Raw genomic sequence first — 26,825 nt, 5'->3', positions numbered from 1 at the left:
CTATTCCACCCATGCTGTCTTTGAATTCAACAAATCTCCTGTTTACTCTGTGGACAATCTAACCCTCTACTGGGATTGGGTGGGACACCTTTTTTTTAAAACAAATAATTATCTTGTGCGTTTTCCAGCTCTTTATAGTGTAAAGCTCATTTTCACATCCTTTAATCGCAACATTTTATAAGGACAAGCATCGATATTCTACTCAGCAGAAGATCTCAGGCAAGTTATGATTCTGCCACTTGCCTAAGGGGTGTCCCCTTAGAGGAGTCCCCGCAACTCTGAGCTTCAGTTTCTTCATCTGTGAAATGGGTATCCCGATCAAATAACATTTCTGCCAGGCCACAAGCCCCTGACAAAACCTTACAAATTCCAGCTCCTCTCCTTCCAGCTCTGTCCCCCGGGCGACAGTGTGTTTCAACACGGAGGCCTTGCTGAGCACACACACAAGGCACCGCTTCACTGCATCTTCAACCCGGCGAGGAAGGACATTTTCATCTCCATCCTGGTGACACCACCGCCGAGACAGGGCAAGGCTGAGGAACTTACCCTTATTTGGGCCTAGTCCTCAGGTTTCAGGGCTTCCCCGCCAGCCGGGCCCTGCGGCCACCTTGCAGTAACCCCTTACTTACAGTGTTCAGAAAACAAAGGGGATGAGAGTGGGATCAGAGCGAACCACAGGGCCTGATTTTTGCATTCAGATCATCTGTGGCTGCTAGTGGCAGGTGTGTGTGTGTGTGTGTGTGTGTGTGTGTGTGGGTGGGTGGGTGTGGGTGTGGGTGTGGGTGGAGGGGGGGTCTCCGGGTTTCAGATCATCTGTGGCTGCTAGTGTCAGGCGGGGCGGGGCCTGGCTAGTGTCAGGGAGGCGGTCCTCCGAGTTGGGCTTCTTGCCGCCCTACCCTCTCCATCACGATGCGGCCCCTGATGCCTAAATTTCAAGGAAATAGGCCTCAGAAAAAGCCCTAGACCATAGAGGTACGCAGGGTAACCACTCGGCTCCTAAAGCCCACATAGAAAATGGAGCCGCTCCGGCGCCGTACAGGCGAGGCCGCTCGGCGCCTCCTCCCGGCTCCCTCCAGGAGGCGCTGTAGGACCGACTCACGGTCCAAGGTGCGGTCGCCTCCGGAGGGCCTCCCGGCAGGGGCTATGGAGCACCGAGAAAAGCAACCTCCACGGCTAGAGAGGCATTTCCCAGGAGCCGCCCCGGTCGCCTCGCGCGCGCCACACACTTCCGCTTCCGCCTCTTTTGCCGGAAGTTGCTCTCAGAGCTAGCGTGCGGTCTTTGTCAGCTTCCACCATGGCGTACCGCGGCCAGGGCCAAAAAGTGCAGAAGGTGATGGTGCAGCCCATCGTATCCTACGTAGGATGTCAGGACTGGGAGGTTCGGGCCAGAAAACGGGGGGCGAAAGAGCAGACCGAGAGCAGGCCTGAGGGAGCGGAGTGCGGACCCACATCCCATGAGCACCCGGGGCGAACGAGGCCGGGAGAAAGCGCGGGGTAGTTGAAGACCCGGTGAGAGGTGGGCTTGGGCAGCCCCCTGCCCTGGGCATTGCAGGAGTGGCGCGGATGAGCGAAGGAAGACGGCTTTAGTTAGGTACTGAGTGGAGGTGGGAGTCCTCAGGCTCAGGGAGGAGGAAGATGTCGGCGCCAAGAAGCCCCTGGAGAGCAAAGGAGTGGGAGGGATTCCTTCGGAACGTTCGGGAGCCCCTAAAGAGTGCCTGGCTGGGCTCCGGCCGTTGCCTGGACACCAGACCTCGTGTTCAGAAAACAAAGGCGAGATGGGGGTGGGATTGACCCGTTTCGGGGAGCACGGTCTACCCTCTGCCTGTATTTTTTTTTTTTTTCCTTAACCCCTGGTGCAGAACCTCATCTTCAGATACTTGCAAAATGTACGTAAGTTGTTTGTGCTTTGTTGTTCTGTCATTTCTTTTTTTAAGTAAAAGGTGAATTTATTTGGCTTGTTGGCACCATCCTAATCAACGTGTTTTAGAGTTAAAAATAGATGAAACGGGCGCCTGGCTGGCTCGGTCGGTCGAATGTGCCACTCTTGATCTTGGAGTGGAGTGTTCCAGCCCCACCGTGGGGCTAGAGTTTCCTTAAGGGAAAAAAAAAAATGTACGTGAAACCGGAGATTGGAGGAGTATTTGCGGGGAAGGGGCTCCGGGATGTAATGAAATGCCCACTCCAAGCAGTGAAAGAATAGTGTCATTACTTTTGCAAGACCAAAAGTACTTCAAAAAGCAGTTCTTGGCAGGCATGACTGGTATTTGGGTACTTTTGTTGGTACTCATTATTGGAACGTTTCCTCTTTCCTTTCCTCTGGGGTGAAACATTGAAGGAAAGAAATCCTGTCGACTTTAAGCCACATAATAAGGTGGTGTGTTTAGCACTTGGGAGAAAACAGATATAAAAAAGATGCCCGAAAAGGAAGAGAGGAGGGATACCTTCAGAGGATATAGTGGCAGGCAGCTTTCCTTTAGGGGAATTTTTAGCAATTCACATTGTGAGGTAGTAGGGCCGAGTATTTAAGTTATTTTGGAAAGAAAATGCATTTTCTGTTGCTCTGACAGTTGTAGCATGTGTAACGTAGTTGCCGACAGACTAATTTCAAGCCATGATAATTTTTTTTTTTTTTTGAGTAATCTCCACCCAACGTGGGGCTCAAACCCATGACCCCACGATCAAGAGTCACATGCTTCACCCAACTGAGCCAGCCAGGCACCCCAAGCCATTGTAACTTTTTTTTTTTTTTTTCTAAGCAGGCTTCATGCCCAGCGCAGAGCCCAAAGTGGGGCTTAAACTCCTGACCCTGAGATCAAGACCTGAGCTGAGGTCAAAAGCTGGAGTGCTTAACCCAGTAAGCCACCCAGGTGCCCCCAAGCTATTGTAATTTTTAATCACCAGGCTTGAGGGTCCTTCCCCTGGTTGTTAAATGTGAGATGTGGAAAACTGGGTACCTAGAGAAAGCTGTTTTGAAGCTGGATTTTGCTATTGCAGATAAGAAAGAAGCCCTGATGATTTGGGAATTGGCTGCTTTATGCTATACTGTCAATTAGCACTCAATATGTATCGAGACGAGAAGGTGTAAGAAATACAATTGAGTCCTAGCATCACAGGAAAATTATTAACTTGGTCCCAATATAGCATTTATTGAGACTGTTGCTTGGTAAGTAACTAATCTTGGTTACTAATTCTTACATATGATTTGAGTAGTTAAATTCTTGGCTTTTATTTTTGAAGGTTTTCTTTAGGAGCCAGATTTCTCTATTGTTTGACCAGAGTGATTATGTTTTACTTGTTTTTTTAACATACCTATTTTTACGATTATTTCAGAGATCTCGGATTCAGGTGTGGCTTTATGAGCAAGTGAACATGCGGATAGAGGGCTGTATCATTGTGAGTAACCAGGATGTTTTCTCTCAGTCGGTGTTCATAGAAAACGATTTTGCAAAAATGCCCAGCCAGGACAGTGTACAAAAAGACAGTGACCCAACCCAAGGAAGGTTCTTCAGGGCCACTGTCCTTGTCTCACTGTTGTACTTAATAGGGCTTGGGTCATTCATAAGAGAGGGACAATTAATCTTTAAAAATTATTTGGACAACAGTGTTAGTATTTGAAGGACGGGACGAAAGAAATGAAATTACAATGGGGTGAAAATCAGTGGTGCATTAGTTCTGTCTTAGGTGATAACCTGAATATAGCTGGGTGGGGTTAGTTCAATAGGACTTTCAGGATGGCAGAGTACGCTAAATAATGTTTTAAAGAAAGACAAAACAGTGCTCGCTTCAGCAGCACATGCACTAAAATCGTAAAGAAAGATAAAACATGGCTGAAAAGTAGTATATTAGGACACTTTGGTATTCCCTTTAGACACTGTAGATTCCGTCAGTAATCTCCCCTTCTGTGATTACTAGTAGAAAAACAAACGTTCTGGGTAGTGGTGATAGTGTTTTGTGAGGAACACGGGAGGAGTGGTGCCAGTGCCAGTTCACACACAATTCTGTATGGGACAGGTTGTAAAAGACAGGGACAGTGGCTCTTAGGCGCAGCTAATCAGATCTTAAGTCCAAAAGGCTCTAAAGGTAATTTGGAGTACGGTCTGCCTTTCTTTTGTTATTTAAAAAAAGGCTTAGGAGGGAGATGGTGTTTCAGCTGAAAGATCAGTAGAAAGGTGAATTTCTGAAGTTAGCTGGCATTTCTATATTGAGGTTGGTGTAGTCATCTGAAATGGCATGTGTGTGATTTTACTTGAAGATGACATTCGGTTGGCTTATCTTTCTAGGGTTTTGATGAGTACATGAACCTCGTGTTAGATGATGCAGAAGAGATTCATTCTAAAACAAAGTCAAGAAAACAACTGGGTAAGAATAGCTGGCCTTTTGGACTTATAGAAATATTTATTCGCTTGCAGAATTGAATGAGTTGTAACTCTATTCATGTTTAAATTTAGTGTGCAGTTGAGAATTCACTGTGTGGAGGAGTATATGCTTTTGAAATCCTCCTCAGCCACTTGCTGCTTACCCCACTCCATTTCTGCTTTTGTTTCTCCACTCAGACCCCTTTCGTGAAGGTGACCAAAGACGAACGGTGTCAAATCGAATCGTCAATACTAGTTCTCATTTTATAGAACTCTGAACAGCATTTGGCGCCGTGGGCCACTCCCACCTTAAAACGCTTTGTTCCTTTGGCTCCGTGATACTGTACTCGGTTTTATTTTTCATTTCTAGTTACTCCTTTTCAGACTTTTGTGTATTCATCCTTTCAGACCCCGCCATTAAATGTTTTGAGTTGCTCAAGGCTGGGTTCTAGGCCCTCCTGTCATTTGGTGTTATTTACCCAGGCCCTCTAGACTATACCTTCAGTTGCCATCTCTATATTGACCTCAGATTCACCTCTGTAGCGGTAGGCCTCTCTGAGCCTATTCACCATGTCTACCTGGATGTCTCAAAGGCTCTTCAAAGTGAGCATGTCAGAAATCAAACTCGCTTCCCACTCCCTGTACACTCTTTTAGACCTATTTTAGTGTTCCTGCCTTACTGAATGGCACCAACCCCCATTCAGTTTACTGGTTGATTTCTTTGCAACTGCCTCAGCCCCTTCCACTTTGCTCTGCAGGCTGCAGTTATCTTTGAAAGCACCAATTTGACCTTGTCATCCCTCTGCGTGAAACCTTCCGTGACTTTCTGTTGCTAGTGGGATAAGAAAATCTTTAATGTATTCTGCAAAGTTCTTCATGATCTTTTCTCTCTCTGCTCGTTTTGTATCACTGCTTCATTTTCTGAGCTTCATCCACATGTGTGCTCTCTCAGCTGTTTGAACCTGCATACTTGTTCCACCATAAATCTTTGTATATGTGGTTTCCTATGTGTTTAGGACTCCAATCAAATGTCAGATATCAGGTTTTCTTTTTGTCTTACTGGGGTGAGGATGGGGGCGGGGGGAGACAGGCTGTGCTGAGTTTATAGTAAAACACTCATTAGTGGGATTGTTCGATTAATGTCTCTCTCACTGGGCCGCGTGCTCCATAAGTCCTCTCTTTTTTGCTCCCTAATAGGCCTAGTGCCTAATTCAGTGCCTGTCATACAATAGAAACAAAAAAATATTTGAATAATGAATGCAGGTCCTGAACCCAGTTAATGAAGGGTCTTTAGGAATCATGACTTCAAGACAAGCAGTCATTTCTTTCAAAATCCTGTTCATTTGAAGTTATTTAGGTACTTTGTTTTTAATTGTTTAATGCCTAGTTCACAGCTCACTAGTACCTTAATCAGTGGTGGCCTTCAGGTGTCTCTTTTTTCCGGACCCTGAGGATTCTCTTGAGCCTGTAGGAGATATGTGGAAGGTAGAATCTGAGAAGTGGTATGGTGTTTTGCTATGCTTCTTTCTGTTTAGGCTATTTTTGTGAAAGTCTGGATTTTCGAATTTAAACGTGTCTTGCCAGGAAGGGTAAGCTAGCTTTATTGACATCAGTATATATAAATTATTTGGAGGGTGTTGAATTTCTGTAATAGTATTTATCCTATAGAATAGATTAATATTACCTGTTGTAGAAGTCTGAGAAACTTAAAAATCAATCACAATTGGGGTTGATTAGTATTTCTCAAAATGATTTTACTCAACACTGAAGATATTTATAGCTATTTCTCAGAAAAAAAGTATTCCCTGCTCAAATAAGTTTAGGAAATGGTGGATAAATTTGAAGAATTTTATTTATTGTAGTACAGACTCTTTAATTTATTGAAAACAAGAATGGTATCGGATGCTGTCAAGTGTTTTAAACTTGGAACACCACTCGTTCTTCAACTTCTACAAACTCAGAGCAGTGGGATATGTTGGGGTAGACCTAGTCAGTTGACTTAGTCTGTAGATATCGGAGGTTTTATAAAATAATATTTCTCTACATTCATTAGTTTATTGTTGGAAAAGCTCATACACTCTAATATGCAGAGCTTTTCAATGTGTGGATATTTGAAATTTTTCACATACCTTCTCAAGGAAGAAAGCATTTCAAAATTGCTCAAGTGTGATCTGAAATTCTGAGGCTAAAAGGTGTTGCACACTTGTCTGAGTGGCTATTAATAGCTTTTTTTTTTTTTTTTTTTTTTAATTTTCTGTTGCAGGTCGGATCATGCTAAAAGGAGATAATATTACCCTGCTCCAAAGTGTCTCCAACTAGAAATGATCAATGAAGTGAGAAATTCTTGAGAAGGCCATGTAGTTTGTTTTTTTAGAGGTCCTTTGTTGGGAGTATAGTTCTAAAACATTTGTTCCTATTGTTTTGATTACCTTTATGTTATTACCAGATGACAATAAATGCTGTGGGATTGTTTTTATTTAAACATTTACATTGTTTCTTTCTATCCAGTGTTAGAGACCTTTTACACAGTGGCCCCTAAGTTTTCTGAAGGGCGGCAGTTGCCCCTGGGCATTTGTTTTTTATAGGGCCTGGATCTGTAGATTCTTAAGGCAAAGAGTAGGAATTCTACCTGACAGGTAAGCTTCTGATATTGGGTCATGGAGAAGAGGAGGGTTTGCAGAAATAAAGGTTTTTAATTAAACTAATACATGTCTTCATTATCAGTTCTAGTTCTAGATGCTGGAACACTAGAATTTCTAACCACAGTAGGTTGGAGGTGCTATAATAGTTTCAGTATTTGCTTATTAGCACTCTCCGAGTCACTCTCTGAGGTCTTTGTGAATTCTTGTATTACTAAGATCAGAATGTGAGAAGTATTTGGGTATAAGCAAAGAGTAAAGTGCCCTAAACATACATTTAAAATGAGATCTGTTGGGGCACCTGGGTGGTTCAGTCGGGTAGGTTTCCGACTTTAGCTCAGGTCATGATCTCGCAGCTCGTGGGTTTCAGCCCTGTGTTGGGCTCTGCGCTGGCAGTGTGGAGCTTGCTTGGGATTCTCTGTCTCTGCCCCACTTGTGCTCTCTTTCTCTCTCAAAATAAATAAACTTAATAAGTAAATAAAATGAGCTCTGTTAAGAGTTAACAGGAGGGAGGGGTGCCTGGGTGGCTCAGTTGATTAAGCATCCTACTCTTGGTTTCAGGGCTTTTGCTCAGGCCATGATCTCATGGTTTGTGGCATCAAGCTCCACGTCGGACTCAGTGCTGACAGCATGAGCCTGCTTGAGATCTCTTTTCTTCCTCAAAAATAAATAAATAAACTTAAAAAAAAAAAGTTAACAGGAGGGACACTTTGTGAGATTGGTAACCTGAAAAAGACCGCAAGCAGTGCTGGTAAGTTGGTAGGCGTAATAATAGTACGTTCGTTGGAGCAACACGTATCTCTTACCCTTCTCTCTAAAGATTTTGGTGCCTCCCTCAGTAATTTCTTAGTTCCCAACTGAATTATGTGGATAGATCTTTCCTCCCCCAATTTCTCAGGGCGGTTCTAGTTAGGGGTGCCAGGCTGGCTTAGTCGGTAGAACATGTGACCCTAGATCTCAGGGTCATGAGTTCTACCCCCACACTTAAATCCCTATTTAAGTAATAGGGATTACTTAAATAAGTGAAAAATGACCCCAGGGTGGTTCTAGTTAGAATTCTGTTCAGTGATTATTGAGCATCTGCTGTTACACGGGCACAAGGTTGAATAAATGCGGTGAAACAGACTGGCAAACAAATAGCTTCAGTGCCACACACTAGGTGCTATTTAAATTGGATCTTGAAAGATGAATAAGGCCTACCTTAAATTCTTGTAGTGGGCATTATTAAAGGTTAGTGAAGAAGGAGCAAGACTATTTCCTGCTTTTCCAAGTGCCTGTGAGGGAGATGGCGAACTTTGCTTTAAACTGAGCAAAAGAAATCTTTCGAGATAGAGGAGGTTTGTAGGCAAGTGTAGAAATTTGTCCAGCTTAGAAGTTGGCATTCTAGTTGTTCCTCTGCTATTTGAACCTGTGCCTTTTTGGTCACATTTTGAAGTAAAGGGCTACTTTACTTTAGCTCTTTTAACATAGTTGAGTTTGAAATGCATTGAACCTGCTACAGCGTGCAAAGAAATCCTTGGGCAGCAGAGGGAGTTGCAGCCCTGGGACTGCTTCAGCCTTTCTAGTAAAAGCTTTTTCAGAGCAGAGCAAAGACCTCCCTGCAGCTTTCTTGGCACCAAAATAGGTAGGAAGAAGGATAAAAGCCGGAGCAGTATAATCCCTAAGAAAACCTGCTGGCTGCTTTTCCATTTCCCTGTGTGGCCTTTCTGACCTGGCTGCCCTGTGTAAGCAAAGCTGTGCCTGCTGTGGCTTATTCTGAATGGATCAAGACCTGGAAAGTTCTATTTTTGACAGAGCAAACGATGATAGAAATAAGGTACAGTGAACTCTTACAATTGAGCTCTGTATTTAGAAATCTCTGCTTGCTTTCCTGCCTTACTGGAGCCTGTGGTGTTTGCTTTTTAAGTTGTACTTTTCCACAATCTGTAGATCTCTTTTCCAACCAGAATTTGTATTATAGGAGGCGTTGCTCTCTGCTTCATTAAGGTTATTAAAACATGCTGCTGGGAAGCTGCTCTTGTTGGCAGCCCTTGGTATGTGAGCAATTATTTTTCTGGAATGGCTGTTGGTTTCTGAGGGGGTCTTGCTAACCACCCACTAACTCTCTTGTAACATTCTTGAAGTGGGGGTGGGAGGAAAATAAGGCTCTGAAAAAGTTAAGTGCTGGTGCAGGCCTGGTGTTTTATTAGTCTAAGTAGGTAGGGAGAGAACGCGATAAGAATAGTTTGAAAACCCTAGGATTTTGTATTTGCAGGCACCAGCTATTGTATCAAATTTGTCAGTTTCAAGATGAGAGAGTGGATCTTTGTCTAATCTAGTTTTAGGCATTATTGGCTAGGCAGTGTCATGGACAATTCCTGGGGTAAGCCTAATAGGCACATCGCCTATTAACTGGATGACACAGGAGGTTTTCCTTAATTATTCCTTTTAGAGCTAACCATAATCATTTACTCAGGCCATGCTTTTTGTGAGGAGATGTGCTTGGTAAAACTTTTAAAGTGGGTTAGAACTTAAGTCTATTGTACCTAGAGTTTAATTTTAAGTTATATCCAAAACACTTTTTTTAAAAATTGAATTTAAAAATCCTAGCATAGTGCATGTTTATAATTAAAATGCCAGTAGAATAGAAAGATAGGAAGTAAATAACAAAAGTCCTTCCTTTTCCCATCAGTGTTCTCGATACATAACTACTATTAGGAGTTAGGGGTTTATCCTTCTAAACTCTGCAAATATGTACAATTTGGGTTTTTTCTCAATTTGGTATTTGTATTTAAAAGCTTTTTTTTTTTTTTTTTTTTAAAGCTTATTTATTTGGGGGGATGGACAGAAAGGGAGAAAGAAAATCCCAAGCAGGTTCTGCTGACAACATGGTGTCCAACATGGGGCTCAGGTCCCAAGAACTGTGAGATCATGCCCTGAGCTGAAATCAAGAGCCAGACATCCAACTAACTGAGTCACCCAGGCGCCACTAAAAGTTTTTTTAATTTTGGTAAAATTGTGCAGCTCAGTAACGTTAAGTACATTGCATTGTGCAAACATTCCCTAGAACTTTATCTTGCAAGAGTGAAACTACCCTGTCAACAACTTCCCATCCCTTGGCCCTCCTAGCCCCTGGCAAACATCATTCTTTTCTGTTTCCAGGAGTTTGACTCCTAGATCCCTCATATATATGGAGTCAGAATAATACTTGTTTTACAACTGACTTATTTCATTTAGCGTAATGTTCTCATGGTTCACCCATGTTACAGAATGTGTCCTAATTTCTTTCTTCTCTTTAAGGCCGAATAATACTGTATGTTTACACACCATGTTCTGTTTATGCGTTGAACTGTCAGTAGACATTTAAGTTACTTTCACCTTTTCGCTATTGTGAATAGTACTGTTCTTAAAGGTCCTGTTTTCAGTTCTGTTGAGATATACCTAGAAAGTTTTCGAGGAACCATCTTACTATTGCAGTAAACATGGGTGTACAAAGATCTCTTTAAGACCCTGCTTTCAATTTTTTTGAGAGTATGAACCCAAGATCTTTTTGAGGAATCATCATCATATTGTTTTCCACAGCAGCTACACCGTTTTACATTCTGATCTGTAGGGCACAAGGGCTCCTGTTTCTTTACATCCTTGGCAAACCCTATTTTCTACTTTTGATAGTAAATGTCTTAATGGTTGTGAGGTGATATTGTGGTTTTGATTTGCGTTTCCTTAATGGTTAGTGATCATTTCTTCATATGTTTATTGGTCATTTGTATATCTTCAGAGAAATGTCTACTGTTAAGTCCTGGGCCCATTTTTAAACAGATTATTTTTTTGTTGTTGAGCTGAAGGAGTCCTTTACATATTCTGGATATTAACCCCGTATCAGATAACACACTTCACAAATATGACAGTTAAGCACTGGACTTCAGCTCAGGTTGTGATCTCACAATCCGTGAGTTTGAGCCCCACATCAGACTCTGCTGACAGCTCAGAGCCTAGAGCCTGTTTTGTATTCTGTGTCTCCCTCTCTTCCCCTCACCCTCTCATGCTCGCTCGCTCGCTCTCTGAAAAATAAACATTAAAAATTAAAAAAAATATATATTTTCATCCATCCTGTGGGTTGTCTTCACTCTTATGTCTTTTGACGCACAGATAATTTTGATGGAATCTAGCTTATTTTTTAAGATTTTGTTGCCTGTGCTTTTGATGTCATAGGTAGTTTTACTTATATATGCATACTCCCTGCAGCTTGACCCTTATCAACAAAGCGTGGATATATTTCCATGTTAAACAGCTGTATTCTATTGTATGGGTCTCTCAGGTTAAGTAATCACCTGTATTAGTGGCTATTTTAGGCTGCTTCCAGATTTTTGCTGTTAAAAAGAGTTTCTGTCCATTTACATATTCCTGTGAGTTGAATTCTTAGAAGTGGAATTACAAGATCAAAGGATATGCATATTAAAAATAATTCTGTAGGTACTTCTAAATTGCCTTCCACAGTACAAATGAGAAAATTGTTTTCTTCGTTCTAAACAACCATCAAGCAACAGTTTGAAATTCAAGCAACAGTTTGAATGAAATTCACAGGCTTATTGTGAGATGACTATGAAGTAGTGATTGCCAGCATCCTAAGGATGTCAGAGTAGAACAACGGAAAAAAAACTTGGTCTTTGATGACTTTTGAGCCACTGAATTAATCAGCTCTGGAACTTGCCTAACACCAAACTTGTTATGTGAGAGAATAAATTTCCTGGTTGATTTTCTGTTAGGTGAAACTGAAGCATTGTGAATGAGAACAATGTCAGTACAGGGCCACCTGTATTTGGAAGGGGATCAGTTGTTCAGTGAAGAATTTTTAAATGCCATAGTTGAGTTGGCAATTGCAGTGATGATCTTGGACTATATGCGGGAATACAAATGAAGTGATGTGACTGGTTTTATTCTGTTAAACAGCAGACTTTATTTCCTTCCCTAGTTATGAAAATAATTCCTGAGAAAGATGATCCTGGATCATCATTCCATGTCCATAGAAACTGCTGTCTCTGGAGTATTAACAGATTAGCCTCATCCCTAGGGCCATGCTGAGTTAGAGATGTTTTGCTGGGCTGGGAAATTGCAGAGGAGACGTGGGGAAAATAAACAAATGAATGCCTCTTCCTGGTGGACTTTGTTGCTAAACCAGAGAGAAGGTAGATAGAGTGAGGAGAGTGTTTTGCCCAAAACAGCCTTTTTTAGATCCTCTACTATAAGATAATTCAGTTTGGAAGGTGTTTCTCATTTTTCACCAGTGTCCACTTTCTTTGGGTGTTCTTTGCTAAACAGTGAAGGATATAAAAGGGTGTCCTTACCTTGGAGATTTAGGGAAGCAGTGAAATACACTCAAAAAGATCCAAAGATCTTGGGGGTCCACAATCACAACTTTAGAATTACCCAAACCTCTCAACCTCAGTTTCATGGTGGTGGTGGAATGATTTAATAAGATAATACATATGCCATCTCAGGTCTCGGGAATGCACAAGAACTATTACTTGTCTAGTTCCAAATGAGGATACTTTATAGTTTAAAAGATTCGTTGAGGAATATGTGTGGATAAGAGGTAAACTCATTCCACATAAACCCAAGATATTAAAATTTGGGGAATTTTTTGTTTTTGCTTTTTCAGTCAAGTTTATGGAGGTATAATTTACAGATACTAAAATCACACGTTAACACCTATATACTTTGATGACATTTGATAAATGTATACAGCCCTGTAACCACCAGCAGTCAAAAAGTATTTCCATGATCCAAAATGTTGCCTGGGCCCCTTCATAGTCAATCTACCTCACTCACCCTAGCTCCTGGTAACTAATGGTCTGATTTCTGACCTTAAAGTTTTGTTTCCCTCAGAATGTCCTACAAATGGAATTTTACAGTGTGTAACCATGTATGTGTGGCTTTTTTCATGGAATATGCTTTTGAGTTTCATTCATGTTCCATGAATCAGTATTCTGTTCCTTTTTATTGCTGAGTAGTATTCCATTGTATGGATATAGCACAGTTTGTTTATCTGTAAACTACTTAGTGGAGTTGGGGGTTATTTTCTGTTTTTTCGCACTTCTGCATTGATTCCTATAAAGTTCATGTGTAGGCCCATTTTAAAAATTGGGATGTGGTGCATGGGTGCCTCGGTTGGTTAAGTGTCCCAGCTTTGGATCTCACACTTTGTGAGTTCAAGCCCTGCGTTGGGCTGTGTGCTGACAGCTCAGAGCCTGGATCCTGTTTCAGATTCTGTGTCTCCTTCTCTGTCTCTGCCCCTCCCCTGCTGTGCTCGCTCTCTCTCAAAAATAAATAAGCATTAAAAAATAATAACAATAATTGGGTTGTCGTTTTTTTCTTCGTTGTTGGGAGAGTTCTTTATGTCTTCTGGATTTTTAAAAAATTCCTTACCAGATAGGTCTTTTGTGAATACTTTTCTCCCAGTCTGTGGCTTGTCTTTCATTTCTGTACGGTGTTTTTAAACAACACAGAATTTTCCTTTTTTTTTTTTTTCAATTTTCAAGTTTTCATTTATCAAATTTTTCTTTTATGGTACATACTTTTTGTGTCTAAGAATTCTTTGCCAGGGGTGACTAGGTGGCTCAGTTGAGAGTCCAGTGCTTGATTTCGGCTCAGGTTGTGATCCCAGGGTCATTGCATCTTTTATATAGATGATCATTTTGTCTGCAGAAAATGAAGATGCAAGAAATTTTAAAAATGCAAATAAAAATAGTTTTATTTCTTCCTTTCCAGACGAAGCCTTTTATTTCTTTTTCTTGCCTTATTTCAGTGGCCAGGACCACTCTAATGGAGTGGTGAAAGGAGACATCTTTGTCTTGTTCCTGATATTAGGGGGATCCTAGGGAAAAAACATACTAGTAAGTATGATATAGTTACAAGGTTTTTGTACATACATACAAGGTTTTGTACAAGTCTAATTTGCTTAGACTTTTTCTTTACTGAGATGATCATACGGTTTTTCTATTGAGGCCTGATAAGGTAAATTGCATTAATTGATTTTCAGTGATAAACTGACCTTGCTTTTTTGAAATAAACACTGTTTAGTCATGGTTTGTTATCTATTTTATATATTGCTAAATTCACTTATTTAATATGGTCATTAGGGATGTTGGTCTGTAGCTCTCTTGACAATGTTTTTGTCTTTTTTTTTTTTTTTTTTTTAAGGTTATTGATTTTGAGAGAGAGCACATGGGGTGAAACCCCAATGCTGGGCTCCATCTCACAAACTGTAAGATCATGGTGACCTGAGCTGAAATCAAGAGTCAGACACTTAACCGAGTGAGCCGTCCAGATGCCCTTTGTCTGGTTTTAATATCAGTGTAGTAGTTTCATATAAGGAAGTGTTCCCTCATCTTTTATTTTCTGTAAGAGTTTTATAGGATTGATGACCTATTTCCTTTCTTAAATGTTTGGTATGTTTTCACCTGTGAAGCCCTTTGATCTGGAAGGTTTCTATACTTTATCCCCCAGTTTGGAAATCTTTTTTTTTTTTTTTTGGAAATCTTTATCGTATCTATCTAAAGGAATTTACACACTTACTAAGGGCACTGTATTACACATAAATCCAAGAGAGAAAATACTATGAGGCATATATAAATACTAATGAGCAAGTGACATAAAAAATGCAGAAGGTATGGGGTACTTGGCTGGTTCATTTGGTAGAGCATGCAACTCTTGATCTTAGGGTCATGAGTTCAAGGCCCGTGTTGGGGGTAGAATTTACTTAAAAAAATGCAGAGAATGGTCTGGAGCACAATGTGAAAAAGACATTGTATGATAGAAGTTGGTAATTGTAGCCTTTCGGTGCTTATTTTTAGACCAACCTTATCTCTCAGGATTCCCCTGTAAGAATACTTTTCTGTATTACAGTTAACTTACTATCCCTCAAGTTCACCTATCTCTGTAGCTTGTTGTAGCTTGTGTTGTTTTTACTCCTAATTCAATTACTTAAATAGATCTAGGATTATTCAAGTTATCTACATTTATTGAGTAAGCTTTGGGAGTTCTGTTTTTTGTTTTTTTTTTTTTTAAGTATTTTTACCATTTCATCTAAGCTATCAAATTTATTGGCTTAAAGTTGTACATATTTCCTTATTCTTCTAATGCCTGTAGGATCTGTAGAGATGCCTTCTCTCTCATTCCTAATATGGGTAATTTGTCGCTTCTCTACTTTTTTCCTTAGTCTGATTAGAAATGTATCATTTATTGAACTTCTCAACCAGCTTTTCATTTCATTAATTTTTCTCTAATGTTTTATTATTTTCAATTTCTCCTGTTATTTTCTTCCATGGGCTTGCTTTGAATTTAGTTTGATCTTTATATAGTTTTTTTTTTTTTTTAACTTTTTTTTACATTTATTTATTTTTGAGAGACAGAGAAAGACAGAGCGTGAACAGGGGAGGGGCAGAGAGAGAGGGAGACACGGAATCCAAAGCAGGCTCCAGGCTCCGAGCTGTCAACACAGAGCCCGATGCGGGGCTGGAACCCACAAACCGCGAGATCATGACCTAAGCTGAAGTCAGACACTTAACCGACTGAGCCACGCAGGCACCCCTGATCTTTATATAGTTTCTAAGGTTGAAGCTTAGATTATTGATTCAAAACATTTCCTGTTTTTTAATGTAAGCATTTTGCCATGTGTTAGAAATTTCAGTAATGTTGCGTTTTGATTTTTGTTAAGCTCAAAATATTTTCAGTATCCTTTTTTAATTGCTCTTTGATACGTGAGTTACTTAGAAGTGTATTAATTTCTGGGACGCCTAGGTGGCTCATTTGGTTGGGCATCCAACTTCGGCTCAGGTCATGATCTCATGTTTCATGAGTCCGAACCCCACATCAGGCTCTGTGCTGACAGTTCAGAGCCTGGACCCTGCTTCAGATTCTGTGTCTCCCTCTCTTTCTCTGCCAATCCCCCCACTCACACTCTGTCTCTTTCTCTCAGAAATAAATAAAAACGGGCTCAGTCAGTTGAGTGTCCGATTTCAGCTCAGGTCATGATCTCAGGGTTAGTGAGTTTGAGCCCCATGTCTGGGTCTGTGCTGAAAGCTCAGAGCCTGGAGCATGCTTCAGATTCTGTGTTTCCCTCTCTGTGCCCCTCCCCTGCTTGAGCTCTTTCTCAAAAATAAATAAAACATTTAAAAAAATTTTTAAAACATTAAAACAAATTTTAAAAATAGAAGTGTGTTAATTTCCAAACACTTGGGGATTGTCCACGTGTCCCCTAGGTTCAGATAATTTATATGATTTCAGTTATTTTCAACTTGTTAGGTTTCTTTGATAGCCCACAACATGATCTATCTTGGTGACTATTCCACATCCATTTAAAGAATGTGTGTATTGCTGGGGTGCTTGGCTGGCTCACTTGGTAGAGCATGCAACTCTTGATCTCAGGGTCAAGAGTTTAAGCCCCTTGTTGAGTGTGGAGCTTACTTAAAAAAAAAAAAAAATGTATTGCTGTTGTTGGGGAAAATATTCTATAAATTATCAGGTCAGATTTGTTAGTGTTGTTCAAGTCTTTTATGTCATTATTATTTGTCTACTCATTCTCCATTACTGAGCAAAGTAGGTTTATTATAGATATCATATAGTTGAGGTCCAATCTGACAATCTCTGCTTTTTAATTTGGGTGTTTAAATCACTTACCTTTATAGCAATTATTCGTATGGTTTGTTTAAATCTGCCATCTGGTGGGAGACAATTCTTCATAAGTCTCTTGCATTTCTCTATGTCTTACAAGCAAGGTACGGACTGTCCTTTGTTTCTGACTATCTTTACACAGATGTTTATTTAGCAAACTACCTTGGAAGATAGATAATATCCCCCTTTAGAATAAAGAAAATAAAAAAGTTTACTCCTCAGATACCAGGCTTTTCTGCAATAACACAACCCATTACTTATATCAGTGTCATGTATGTGATTCCCTATTGATTACAATATACATCTTTAATTTCTTATAGATTATCATCAGAACTATCTTATTGCTTCATGTATGGCATAAGAACCTTATACCTCCAGTTCCTCCCTCTTTTGTGCTCTTTTTGTCACACTTTTAGATGTGTTATAAATCCTATAGCACATTATTAATGTCAGTTATCAAGACTCATTCTGTGACTATCAAGAAGTCCCATCTTTTTTAGGAATTTTAAAAAACATAATGTAAACTTGAATTGGAAATAATTTTCCAGGTTATTCTTTCTGAAAGAGGTGTGAGCTTTGTACTGAACAAATCTTTTCTTGGCTTTTACTTGATATCTTGCCATACATAACCTTCCTATGTCCTCTTAAAGGAAACCTGAGTGCTGATTCCATTTCTGTATAGACTGCCTTTTAAAGTGTTGGCGAGGGTTTCGTGTCAGGGAATTAGCAGGAAAGGCTGGAGGAAAGGTCAATAAGGGCATTTCCTTTTCCCCTCTTATTGTTAATTTCCTTCAGACAGCTAAAGAAGAAGAAATACTTTCTGCTACAGTCTTTATACCTTGCTCCAACTCTAGAGTGTTCCTTTTTTCCAGATTCTATTGTTAAAAACAGTTTCTTATGACATTTGGGGGTTCTAAAATATCACCCATAATCTTGCTTCCTGTAATAGCCATTTCCTGCTGTCCTTTACTTTAGGCTTTGTGCATAATATTCCATTGATTTAACAAATCATAATTTATGAAGTATTTTCTTATGTAGTTTCTTATTTTTCGCCTTAATAAATTATGCCACAGTGAACATCGTTATCTCTTTTGTCTCTCATAAGGATATATTTCCATGAGTGGGCTTCTATATTTTGAAACTGTCTGCATTTTTGTAGTTCTTATTATATGTTGTTAAAGTAAGGAAGAGGAGGACATTTGGAACATAGATACTTTGTGGGGGAAGATCTTACAACTTTGCCTAAAGAAAAGAAGGTGAGTCAAATTGGTTTTAGGTTTGTTGAGAGACTGGCTATGGCAAGGAAATTTTCAAAACTTTGGTTATGGATTTATACTTACTCTTTCTCCAGAGATTAGTGCTTAAGTTTAACCTCTAGATTTTTTAAAAAAATTATTTATTTAAGTAATTTCATTCAACATGGGGCTCAAACTCATGACCCCGAGATCAAGAGTCTCACACTCCCCTGAGTGAGCCAGGCAGGCACCCCCAGATTTTTTTTTTTTAATTTTTATTGTGGTTTAACACATATAGCATAAAATTTACCATATTAACTATTTTTATTCTATTTTTTATTTGAGAGAGAGAGAGTGAGCATGCGTGAGCAGGGGAGAGGGTCAAAGGGGGAGAATCCCAAGCAGGCTCCACACTCAGCACTAAGCCTGAATTTGGGCTTGATCCCATGACCCTGGGATCATGACCTGAGCCTAAATGAAAAGTCGATGCTCAACTGACTGAGCCACCCAGGCCCTTTCTTTCTTTCTTTCTTTCTTTCTTTCTTTCTTTCCTTCTTTCTTTCTTTCTTTCTTTTTCTTTTTAATGTTTATTTTTGAGAGAGAGAGTGCAAGCAGGGGAGAGAGAGAGACAATTCGAAGAGGCTCCACACTGTAGCGCAAAGCCCAACATTGGACTTGAACCCATGAACCCCGAGATCATGACCTGAGCCCATCAGACACTCAACTGACTGAGCCATCCAGGCACCCCTCCTTTAATTTTTTTACTAAAAATTTTTTTATTTTTATTTTTTAAAGTAATCTCTACCCTCAGTGTGGGGCTCAAGCTCACCACCCTGAGATCTAGAGTCACATGCTCTACCAACTGAGCCAGCCAGGCGCTGCTAACCATTTTTTTTTTTTAAGTGTACAATTTGGTGATATTAAGTACGTTTATAATGTTGTACAGTCATCATCATCATACATAACTTTTCATCATGTTAAAGTAAAACTATACCCATTGAACAATAATTCATTCCCCCCATCCCCTTCCCATCCCCCAGCCCCTGGCAATCATAGTTCTACTTTTTGCCTCTGATTTTGACTACGTTAAGTATCTCATATAAGTGGATTCATACTGTATTTGTCTTTTCCTGACTGGCTTATTTCAGTTAGGGTAATGTCCTCGAGGTTGATCCATGTTAAAATTTCCTTCCTTTTTGAGGCTGAATATTCCATTGTATGTATTATACCACATTTTGCTTGTTTATTCATCTGTCAATAGGCACTTGGGTGTTTTATCTGTTGTGAATAATGTTCTGAACATGAATGTACAAATATCTCAAGACCCTATTTTCAGTTCTTTTGAGCATATACCCAGAAGTGGAATTACTGAGTTACATGGTAACTCTATTTTTAATTTTTTTAAGTTTATTATTATTTTTTTTATTTTTAGTAATGTCTACACCCAGTGTAGGTCTCAAATTCCAACCCCAAGATCAAGAGTTGCATGCTCTTCTGACTGAGCCAGTCAGGTGCCCCTCAATTTTTGATTTTTTGAGGAACCACCATACTGTTTTCCACAGCAGCTGTACCATTTTACATTCTTACCAACAGTGTAGAAGGGTTTCCACTTTTTCCATGCCCTCACCAACGTCTCTTATCTTGATTTTTTGATAATTGTTTTTTTTGTTGTTTGTTTGTTTTGTTTTAAGTAGGCTTCGTGCCCAGTGCAGAGCCCAACACAGGACTTAAACTCACGAACCTGAGATCAAGACCTGAACCAAGATTAACAGTCAAACACTTAACTGACTGAGCCACTTGTTTTGTTTTTAATGTTTGTTTTTGGGAGAGAGAGAGGGAGAGTGTGTGTGTGCATGAGCACAAGCAGGGGAGGGGCGGGAGGATGGGGGACAGAGGATCCTAAGCAGGCTGTGCACTGACAGCAGAGAGCCCAGTGTGGGGTTTGAACTCCCGAACCATGAGATCATGACCTGAGCTGAACTCAGATGCTTAATTGACTGGACTACCCAGGCGCCCTGTTATTTTGTGTTTTTTGATAGTAGCCATCCTAATTGATGGGAGGTAGTATCTTAAAATGTTCATTTGCATTTCTCTGATAATGATTAGAGACACTCAGCATCTTTTCATGTGCTTATTGGTCATTTGTATGTCTTTAGAAAAATGTCTATTCAAGTCCTTTGCCCATTTTTTAATTACATTGTTTTTTGTTGTTGTTGACTTCCAAAGAGTTCTCTGTATATTCTGAATATTAATCCCTTATCAGATACATGATTTGCAAATATTTTCTCCCATTCTGTGGATTGTCTTCTTACCCTGGATACTGTCTTTCAATGCCTAAAATTTTAAAATGTTCATGATGTTCACTTTTTTTTTCTTTTCTTGCCTGTGCCTTTGGTGTCATATCCAAGATAATATTGCCAAATCCAGTATCATGCAGTTTGAGTCCTATGTTTTCTTTTAAGTGTTTTATAGTTTTAGGTCTTACATTTAAATCTTCAATCCAGGGGCGCCTGGGTGGCGCAGTCGGTTGAGCGTCCGACTTCAGCCAGGTCACGATCTCGCGGTCCGTGAGTTCGAGCCCCGCGTCGGGCTCTGGGCTGATGGCTCAGAGCCTGGAGCCTGTTTCCGATTCTGTGTCTCCCTCTCTCTCTGCCCCTCCCCCGTTCATGCTCTGTCTCTCTCTCTGTCCCAAAAATAGATAAACGTTGAAAAAAAAAAAAAATTTAAATCTTCAATCCATTGTGAGTTAGTTTTTCCAACTTCATTCTTTTATGTGAATATCCAGTTTTCCCAGCACCATTTGTTGAAAAGACTGTCCTTTAGGGGCGCCTGGGTGGCTCAGTCGGTTAAGCATCAGACTCTTGGTCTCTGATCAGGTCATGATCTCGCAGTTTGAGACTGAGCTCCATGTAGGGCTCTGTGCTGATAGCGTGGAGCCTGCTTGGGATTCTCTCTCCCTCTCTCGCTCTCTGCCCCTCCCCAGCTCTCATGCTCTCTCTCTCAAAATACATACATACATACATTAAAAAAAAAAAAAAAGACTGTCCTTTCTCCATTAAAAGGACACCTTCGTCAAAAATCATTTGATAATATATGTGAGGGTTTATTTGGCGGCTCTTTATTCTATCTCATTGGTTTATATATCTCTTTTTTTTTAATCTTTTTTAATTTTTTTTTTTTTTTTTTTTTTGAGAGAGAGACAGATGGAGTGCAAGCATGGGAGGGGCAGAGAGAGAGAGAGAGAGAGAATGAATGAATCCAAAGCAGGCTCCAGGCTCACAGAGCCTGATGCGGGACTTGAACCCACAGGCTGCAAGATCATGACCTGAGCTGAAGCTGGACGCCCAACTGACTGAGCCACCCAGGTGCCCCTGTATATCTGTCTTTATGCCAGTACCACACTGTTTTGAGCTTTGTGGTAAATTTTGAAATTAGGCAGTGTGAGTCTTCTAGTTTTCTTCTTCCTTTTCTGAGCTGTTTTGGCTATTCAGAGTCCTTCAAGATTTCATATGAATTTTAGAATGGGTTTTTTGTTTGTTTCTGCAAAAAATACCATCAGGTTGTTGACAGGGATTACATTGAATCTGTAAATCACATTATATAGTATTGACATCTTAACAATCTTAAGTCTTCCAAGCAATGAACATGGGATATGTTTCCATTTATTTATGTCTTAATTTCTCTAATCAGGGGGCGCCTGGGTGGCTCAGTCAGTTGAGCGACCAACTTCAGCTCGGGTCATGATCTCACAGTTTGTCAGTTCGAGCCCCGCATCGGGCTCTGTACTGACAGCTCGGAGCCTGAGCCTGCTTCGGATTCTGTGTCCCCCCTCTCTCTGCCCCTCACCCACTCATGCTTTGTCTCTCTCTGTCTCAGAAATAAATAAACATTAAAAAAAATTTTTTTTTAATTCTCTAATCAGTTGTAGTTTTCATTGTATAGAAGTATTTCACCTCCTTGGATAGGTTGATTTCTAAGTATTTTATGCTTTTTGATGCTATTGTAAATGCAACCGTTTTTGTAATTTTCTTTCAGATTGTTTATTATTATGTATGAAAATACAACTGATTTTTGTGTGTTTGTATCCTGACTTTGTATCCTGCTACTTTGCTGAATTAGAATATTAGTTGTAAAAGATTTTTTTGTAGACTCTTTAGAGTTTTCTACATGAAATATCCTATCTGTGAACAGAGATAATTTTACTTTTTTCTTTCCAATTTGGATGCCTTTTACATTTTCTTGACTAATTGCTCTGGTTAGAACTGCCAAGTACTATGTAAGTAACATAAAAGTGAAGAAAGTAGATATCTTTGTCTCGTATCTGATCTTAGGAGGAAAAGAGCTTTCAGTCTTTCACTATTGAGTATGATGTTTGCTGTGGGTTGTTTTGTTTTGTTTTTTTAGTATGGCTTTTATTATGTTGAGGTGATTTCCTTCTGTTCCTAGTTTGTTGAATGTTTTTGTAAGGAAAGGGTGTTGAATTTTGTCAAATGATTTTTCTATATGAATTGATATGATCATTTGAATTTTCTTTAAATGTTTATTTTTGAGAGAGAGTGAGGGAAGGGCAGAGAGAAAGAGGGAGAAACAGAATCTGAAGCAGACTCCAGGCTCTGAGCTATTAGCACAGAGCCTGATGTGGGCCTCGAACTCCTGAACTGTGAGATCATGACCTGAGCCAAAACTGGATGCTTAACTGACTGAGCCACCCAGGCGCCCCTGAGATGATCATTTGGTTGTTTTTTTGTTTTTTTTTTTTTAACTTCATATTGTTATGTGGTGTATTATATCGATTGGTTTTTGTATATTAAACCACCCTTGCATTCTAGGAATAAACCCCACTTGGTCATGATGTATAATCCTTTTTAGTATGCTGCTGAATTTTGTTTGCTGGTATTTTATTGAGTATTTTTGCATTGGTATTCATAAGGGATAGTGGTCTATAGTCTCTAGTATCTTTGTCTAGCTTTGGTATCAGAATAATGCTGGCCTTAGAATGAGTTAGGAAATGTTTCCTACCCTTCTAATTTTTTTCTGAAAATATTTGAGAAGGATTGGTGTTAGTTCTTTAAATATCTGATTGAATTTACCAATGAAACCATTAGGTTCAGGAGTTTTCTTTGTTGGGAGACTTTTTAAATTACTGATTCAGTCTCCTTACCAGTTATAGGTCTATTAAGATTTTCTATTTCTTCATGGTTTAATCTTGGTGGGTTTGTATTTCTGGGAATTTGTACATTTCATTCAGGTTATCCAATTTATTATAGTCGTTCATTTCTGTAGAATCAATAGTAATGTCTCCATTTCTGTTTTTTTGTTTTTTGTTTTTTAAGTTTATTTATTTTGAGAGAGAGAGTGTGGGAGGGGCAGAGAGAGATGGAGAGAGAGAATCCCAAGCAGGCTCTGCACCATCAGCACAGAGCCAGATGTGGGGCTTGAACTCACGAACTGTGAGATCATGACCTGAGCTGAAACCGAGTCAGACACTTAACCGACTGAGCCACCCAGGCGCCCCTCCATTTCTGTTTTTATAATTTGTGTCTTTTCTCTTTTGTTGTTAATCCATATAACTAAAGGTTTATCCATTTTGTTGATCTTTTCAGAGAACTAACTTTTGGTTTTGCTGATTTTCTCATTTTTCTGTACTCTTTTCATTTATCTCTGCTCTAATCTTTATTATTTCCTTCCTTCTGCTAGCTTTGGGTTTAGTTCCTTCTTTTCTTGTTCCTTAATTATAACGTTAGATTGTTGATTTGAGATTTTAAAATTGTTTTTAAGATTTTTTTTAATGTTTATTTATTTTAGAGCATAAGCAGAGGAGGGGCACAGAGACAGGGGGACAGAGGATTTGAAGTGGGTCTGTACTGACAGCAGCAGGTCTTGAACTCACAAACCCTGAGAACATGACCTGAGCAGAAGTTGGACGCTTGACCGACTGAGCCACCCAGGCTCCCTGAGAGTTTTTTTATTATAAACATTTATACTTGTAAATTTCCTTCTTAACACTGCTTTCACTTCATCCCACAAGCTTTGGCATGTTGTGTTTTTGTTTTCATTCATCTGTGTTGTCTAATTTCCCTTGTGCTTTTGTCTTTGAGCCATTGTTGTTTAAGATTATATTGTTTAGGGGCACGTGGGTGGCTCAGTGGGTTGAGCATCCAATTTAGGCTTAGGTGGTGGTCTTGCAGTTCATGAGTTTGAGCCCCACATTGTGCTTGCTGCTGTCTGCACAGAGCCCCTTCGTATCCCCTGTCCCCCTCCCTCTGCCTCTCCCCCGCTTGTGCGCCCTCTCTCTCAAAAATAAACATTAAGAAATATATAAAAAATTAAAGAAATTTTTAAAAAAAGATTATGTTAATTTCTACAGATTTGTGAATTTTCCAATTTTACTTCTGTTGTTGATTTCTGACTATCCTGTGTGTGAAAGAAAATATGTTGTGCACCTAAGAAGAGTATGTGTGCTCTTGTTGGGTAGTGTGTTCTTTATATATCTGTTAGATCTAGTTATTGTGTTGTTTAAATACTATGTTTCCTTATGTATCTTCTGTCTGGTTGTTCTGTCCATTACTGAGGGTGGGGTATTGAAGTCTCCAAACTGTTACTGTAGAGCTGTCTGCTTTTCCCTTTACTTCTGTTTTTGCTTCATGTATTTTGCTGGTATGTTATTAGGTGCCTAAATATTTATAATTGTTATATCTACTTGCTGTGTTATACTTTTATTAATGTGTGTAATAATTTTTTTGTCTCCTGTAAACTTTTTTCATTTAATGTCCATTTCTCTGATATTAGTATACCTACCCTTTCTCTCTTTTTATTGTTACTTGCATGGGCTATATATTTCCATCCTTTTATATTCAATCTATTTGTGTTTTTGGATCTAAAGTGAGTCTCTGGTAGACAGATATATTTTGGATCATGTGTTTTTATATGTACTGCTGATCTTTGTTTTTTAATTGGAGAGTTTAATCCATTTACATTTAATTACTGATAGGGATTTCTGTCATTTTGCTGTTTGTTTTTCTGTAGGCATTATAACTTTTTTTTGTCTCACATTGCCTGCATTACTGTCATTTGTATTTAGTTGATTTTTTTGTAGTGAAGTGTTTAAATTCTTTTCTGATTTTCTTTTGTGCATATTCTGTGGGTTTTTTTTTTTTTTGTGGTTACCATGGGGATTACACTGAATATCCTATTGTTGCAACATTCTAATTTGAATTTAACTAACTTAATTTCAATAACATTCAAAAACTCTGCTCCTTTACAACTTTGTCCACACCCGTTTCAATTGTTAATATCACAAAATTGAATCTTTATACACTGTGTGCCCCCAGACATAAACTAGTAATTCTTTTAAATGCATTAGTCTCTTGGGGTGCCTGGGTGACTCAGTCGGTTGAGCATCTGACTTCAGCTCAGGTCATGATCTCACAGTCCATGAGTTCAAGCCCCACGTCGGGCTTTGTGCTGACAGCTCAGAGCCTGGAGCCTGCTTCGGATTCTGTGTCTCCCTCTCTCTCTGCCCCTCCCTTGCTCATGCTCTGTCTCTCTCTGTCAAAAATAAATAAACATAAATAAATAAATAAATAAATAAATAAATAAATAAATAAATGCATTAGTCTCTTAAATTATATAGAAAACAACATATCGATTTATAAATCAAAATTACAAAAATATTAGTGTTTGGACTAATAATTTTTAAAAAATATATTAGTCTCTCTCTTAAAAACTGAGAACAAACTGAGGGTTGATGGGGGGTGGGAGGGAGGGGAGGGTGGGTGATGGGTATTGAGGAGGGCACCTTTTGGGATGAGCACTGGCTGTTGTATGGAAACCAATTTGACAATAAACTTCATATTTAAAAAAAAAAATATATATATATATATATTAGTCTTAGATCATGTAGAAAACAAAGTGGAGTTACAAACTTGTCAAAATAATACTAGCTTCTGGGGCGCCTGGGTGGCTCAGTCGGTTAAGCATCTGACTTCGGCTCAGGTCATGATCTCACGGTCCGTGAGTTCAAGCCCCACATCGGGCTCTGTGCTGACAGCTTGGAGCCTGGAACCTGCTTCTGATTCTGTGTCTTCCTCTCTGTGACCCTCCCCCATTCATGCTCTGTCTCTCTCTGTCTCAAAAATAAATAAACATTAAAAAAATAATAATAAAAATAATAATACTAGCTTCCATAATTTTCCATGTATTTATTTTTATTGAGATCTGTATTTTTTCATATGGATTTGAGTTACTGCCTAGTGTTTCTTCATTTCACCCTTGAGCGTATCTTTCAGGATAGGCCTAGTGATAAGAAATCTCTTAGCTTTTGTTTATCTAGAAATGTCTTAATTTCTCCATCACTCTTGAAGGATAGTTTTGTCAGATATAGGAGTTTTGGTTGGCAGGTTTTTTTTCTTTTAAGACTTTGAATATGTCAGCCCACTACCATCAGGCTTCCAAAGTTTCTGAGGACTCTCCTTTTTTCTTTCTTTTTTTAAAATAGGCTTCACACTCAGCATGGAACCCAACACAGGGCTTGAACTCACACCCTGAGCTGAGCTGAGATCAAGAGTAGGACACTTAACCAACTGAGCCACCCAGGTGCCCCTCTGCTCCTTTTCTTATTGAGGATCCCTTGTATGTGACAATTCACTTTCCTCTTGTTGCTTTCAAGATTCTCTTTAGCTTTTGAACGTTTGATTATAATGTATCTCAGGGTTGATCTCTGTGACTTCATCTTTATTGGAATTTGTTGAGCTTCTCGGGTATTTATTTTCATGTCTTTCATCAAATTGGTAACCTTTCAGCCATTACTTCTTCAGATAGTCTCTCTGCCCCTTTCATCTCCTTCTGGGATTCCCACAATGTATATGTTGGTCCACTTAGTAGTGTCCCACAGGTCCCTCAGGTTCTGTTTTTATTCATTCTTTTTTCTTTCTGCTCCTCAGACT

General features: G+C 39.5%; 1 protein-coding gene across 2 annotated transcripts in view; it reads left to right on the top strand.

The window, feature by feature from the left end:
• The first annotated feature begins 1,217 nt into the window (after positions 1-1,217).
• The window catches only part of SNRPE (small nuclear ribonucleoprotein polypeptide E), a 105,560-nt gene continuing 79,952 nt past the window's right edge, over positions 1,218-26,825 (top strand). Inside the window, exons 1-5 of one of the 2 annotated variants that reach the window (XM_045456351.1) lie at positions 1,221-1,348; positions 1,860-1,886; positions 3,331-3,393; positions 4,281-4,359; positions 6,619-6,837. In XM_045456351.1, coding sequence (XP_045312307.1) covers positions 1,295-1,348; positions 1,860-1,886; positions 3,331-3,393; positions 4,281-4,359; positions 6,619-6,674 — 279 coding nt within the window. In that variant the 5' untranslated portion in view covers positions 1,221-1,294 and the 3' untranslated portion in view covers positions 6,675-6,837. Of the gene's footprint in view, positions 1,349-1,859; positions 1,887-3,330; positions 3,394-4,280; positions 4,360-6,618; positions 6,838-26,825 lie in introns of those variants that run through there. The other variant, XM_045456350.1, reaches the window with a different exon arrangement.

Source organism: Leopardus geoffroyi, chromosome C3, assembly GCF_018350155.1.
Source record: "Leopardus geoffroyi isolate Oge1 chromosome C3, O.geoffroyi_Oge1_pat1.0, whole genome shotgun sequence".
Taxonomy (NCBI): Eukaryota; Metazoa; Chordata; class Mammalia; order Carnivora; family Felidae; genus Leopardus; species Leopardus geoffroyi.
This window is presented reverse-complemented; position numbering and strand designations above follow the sequence as displayed.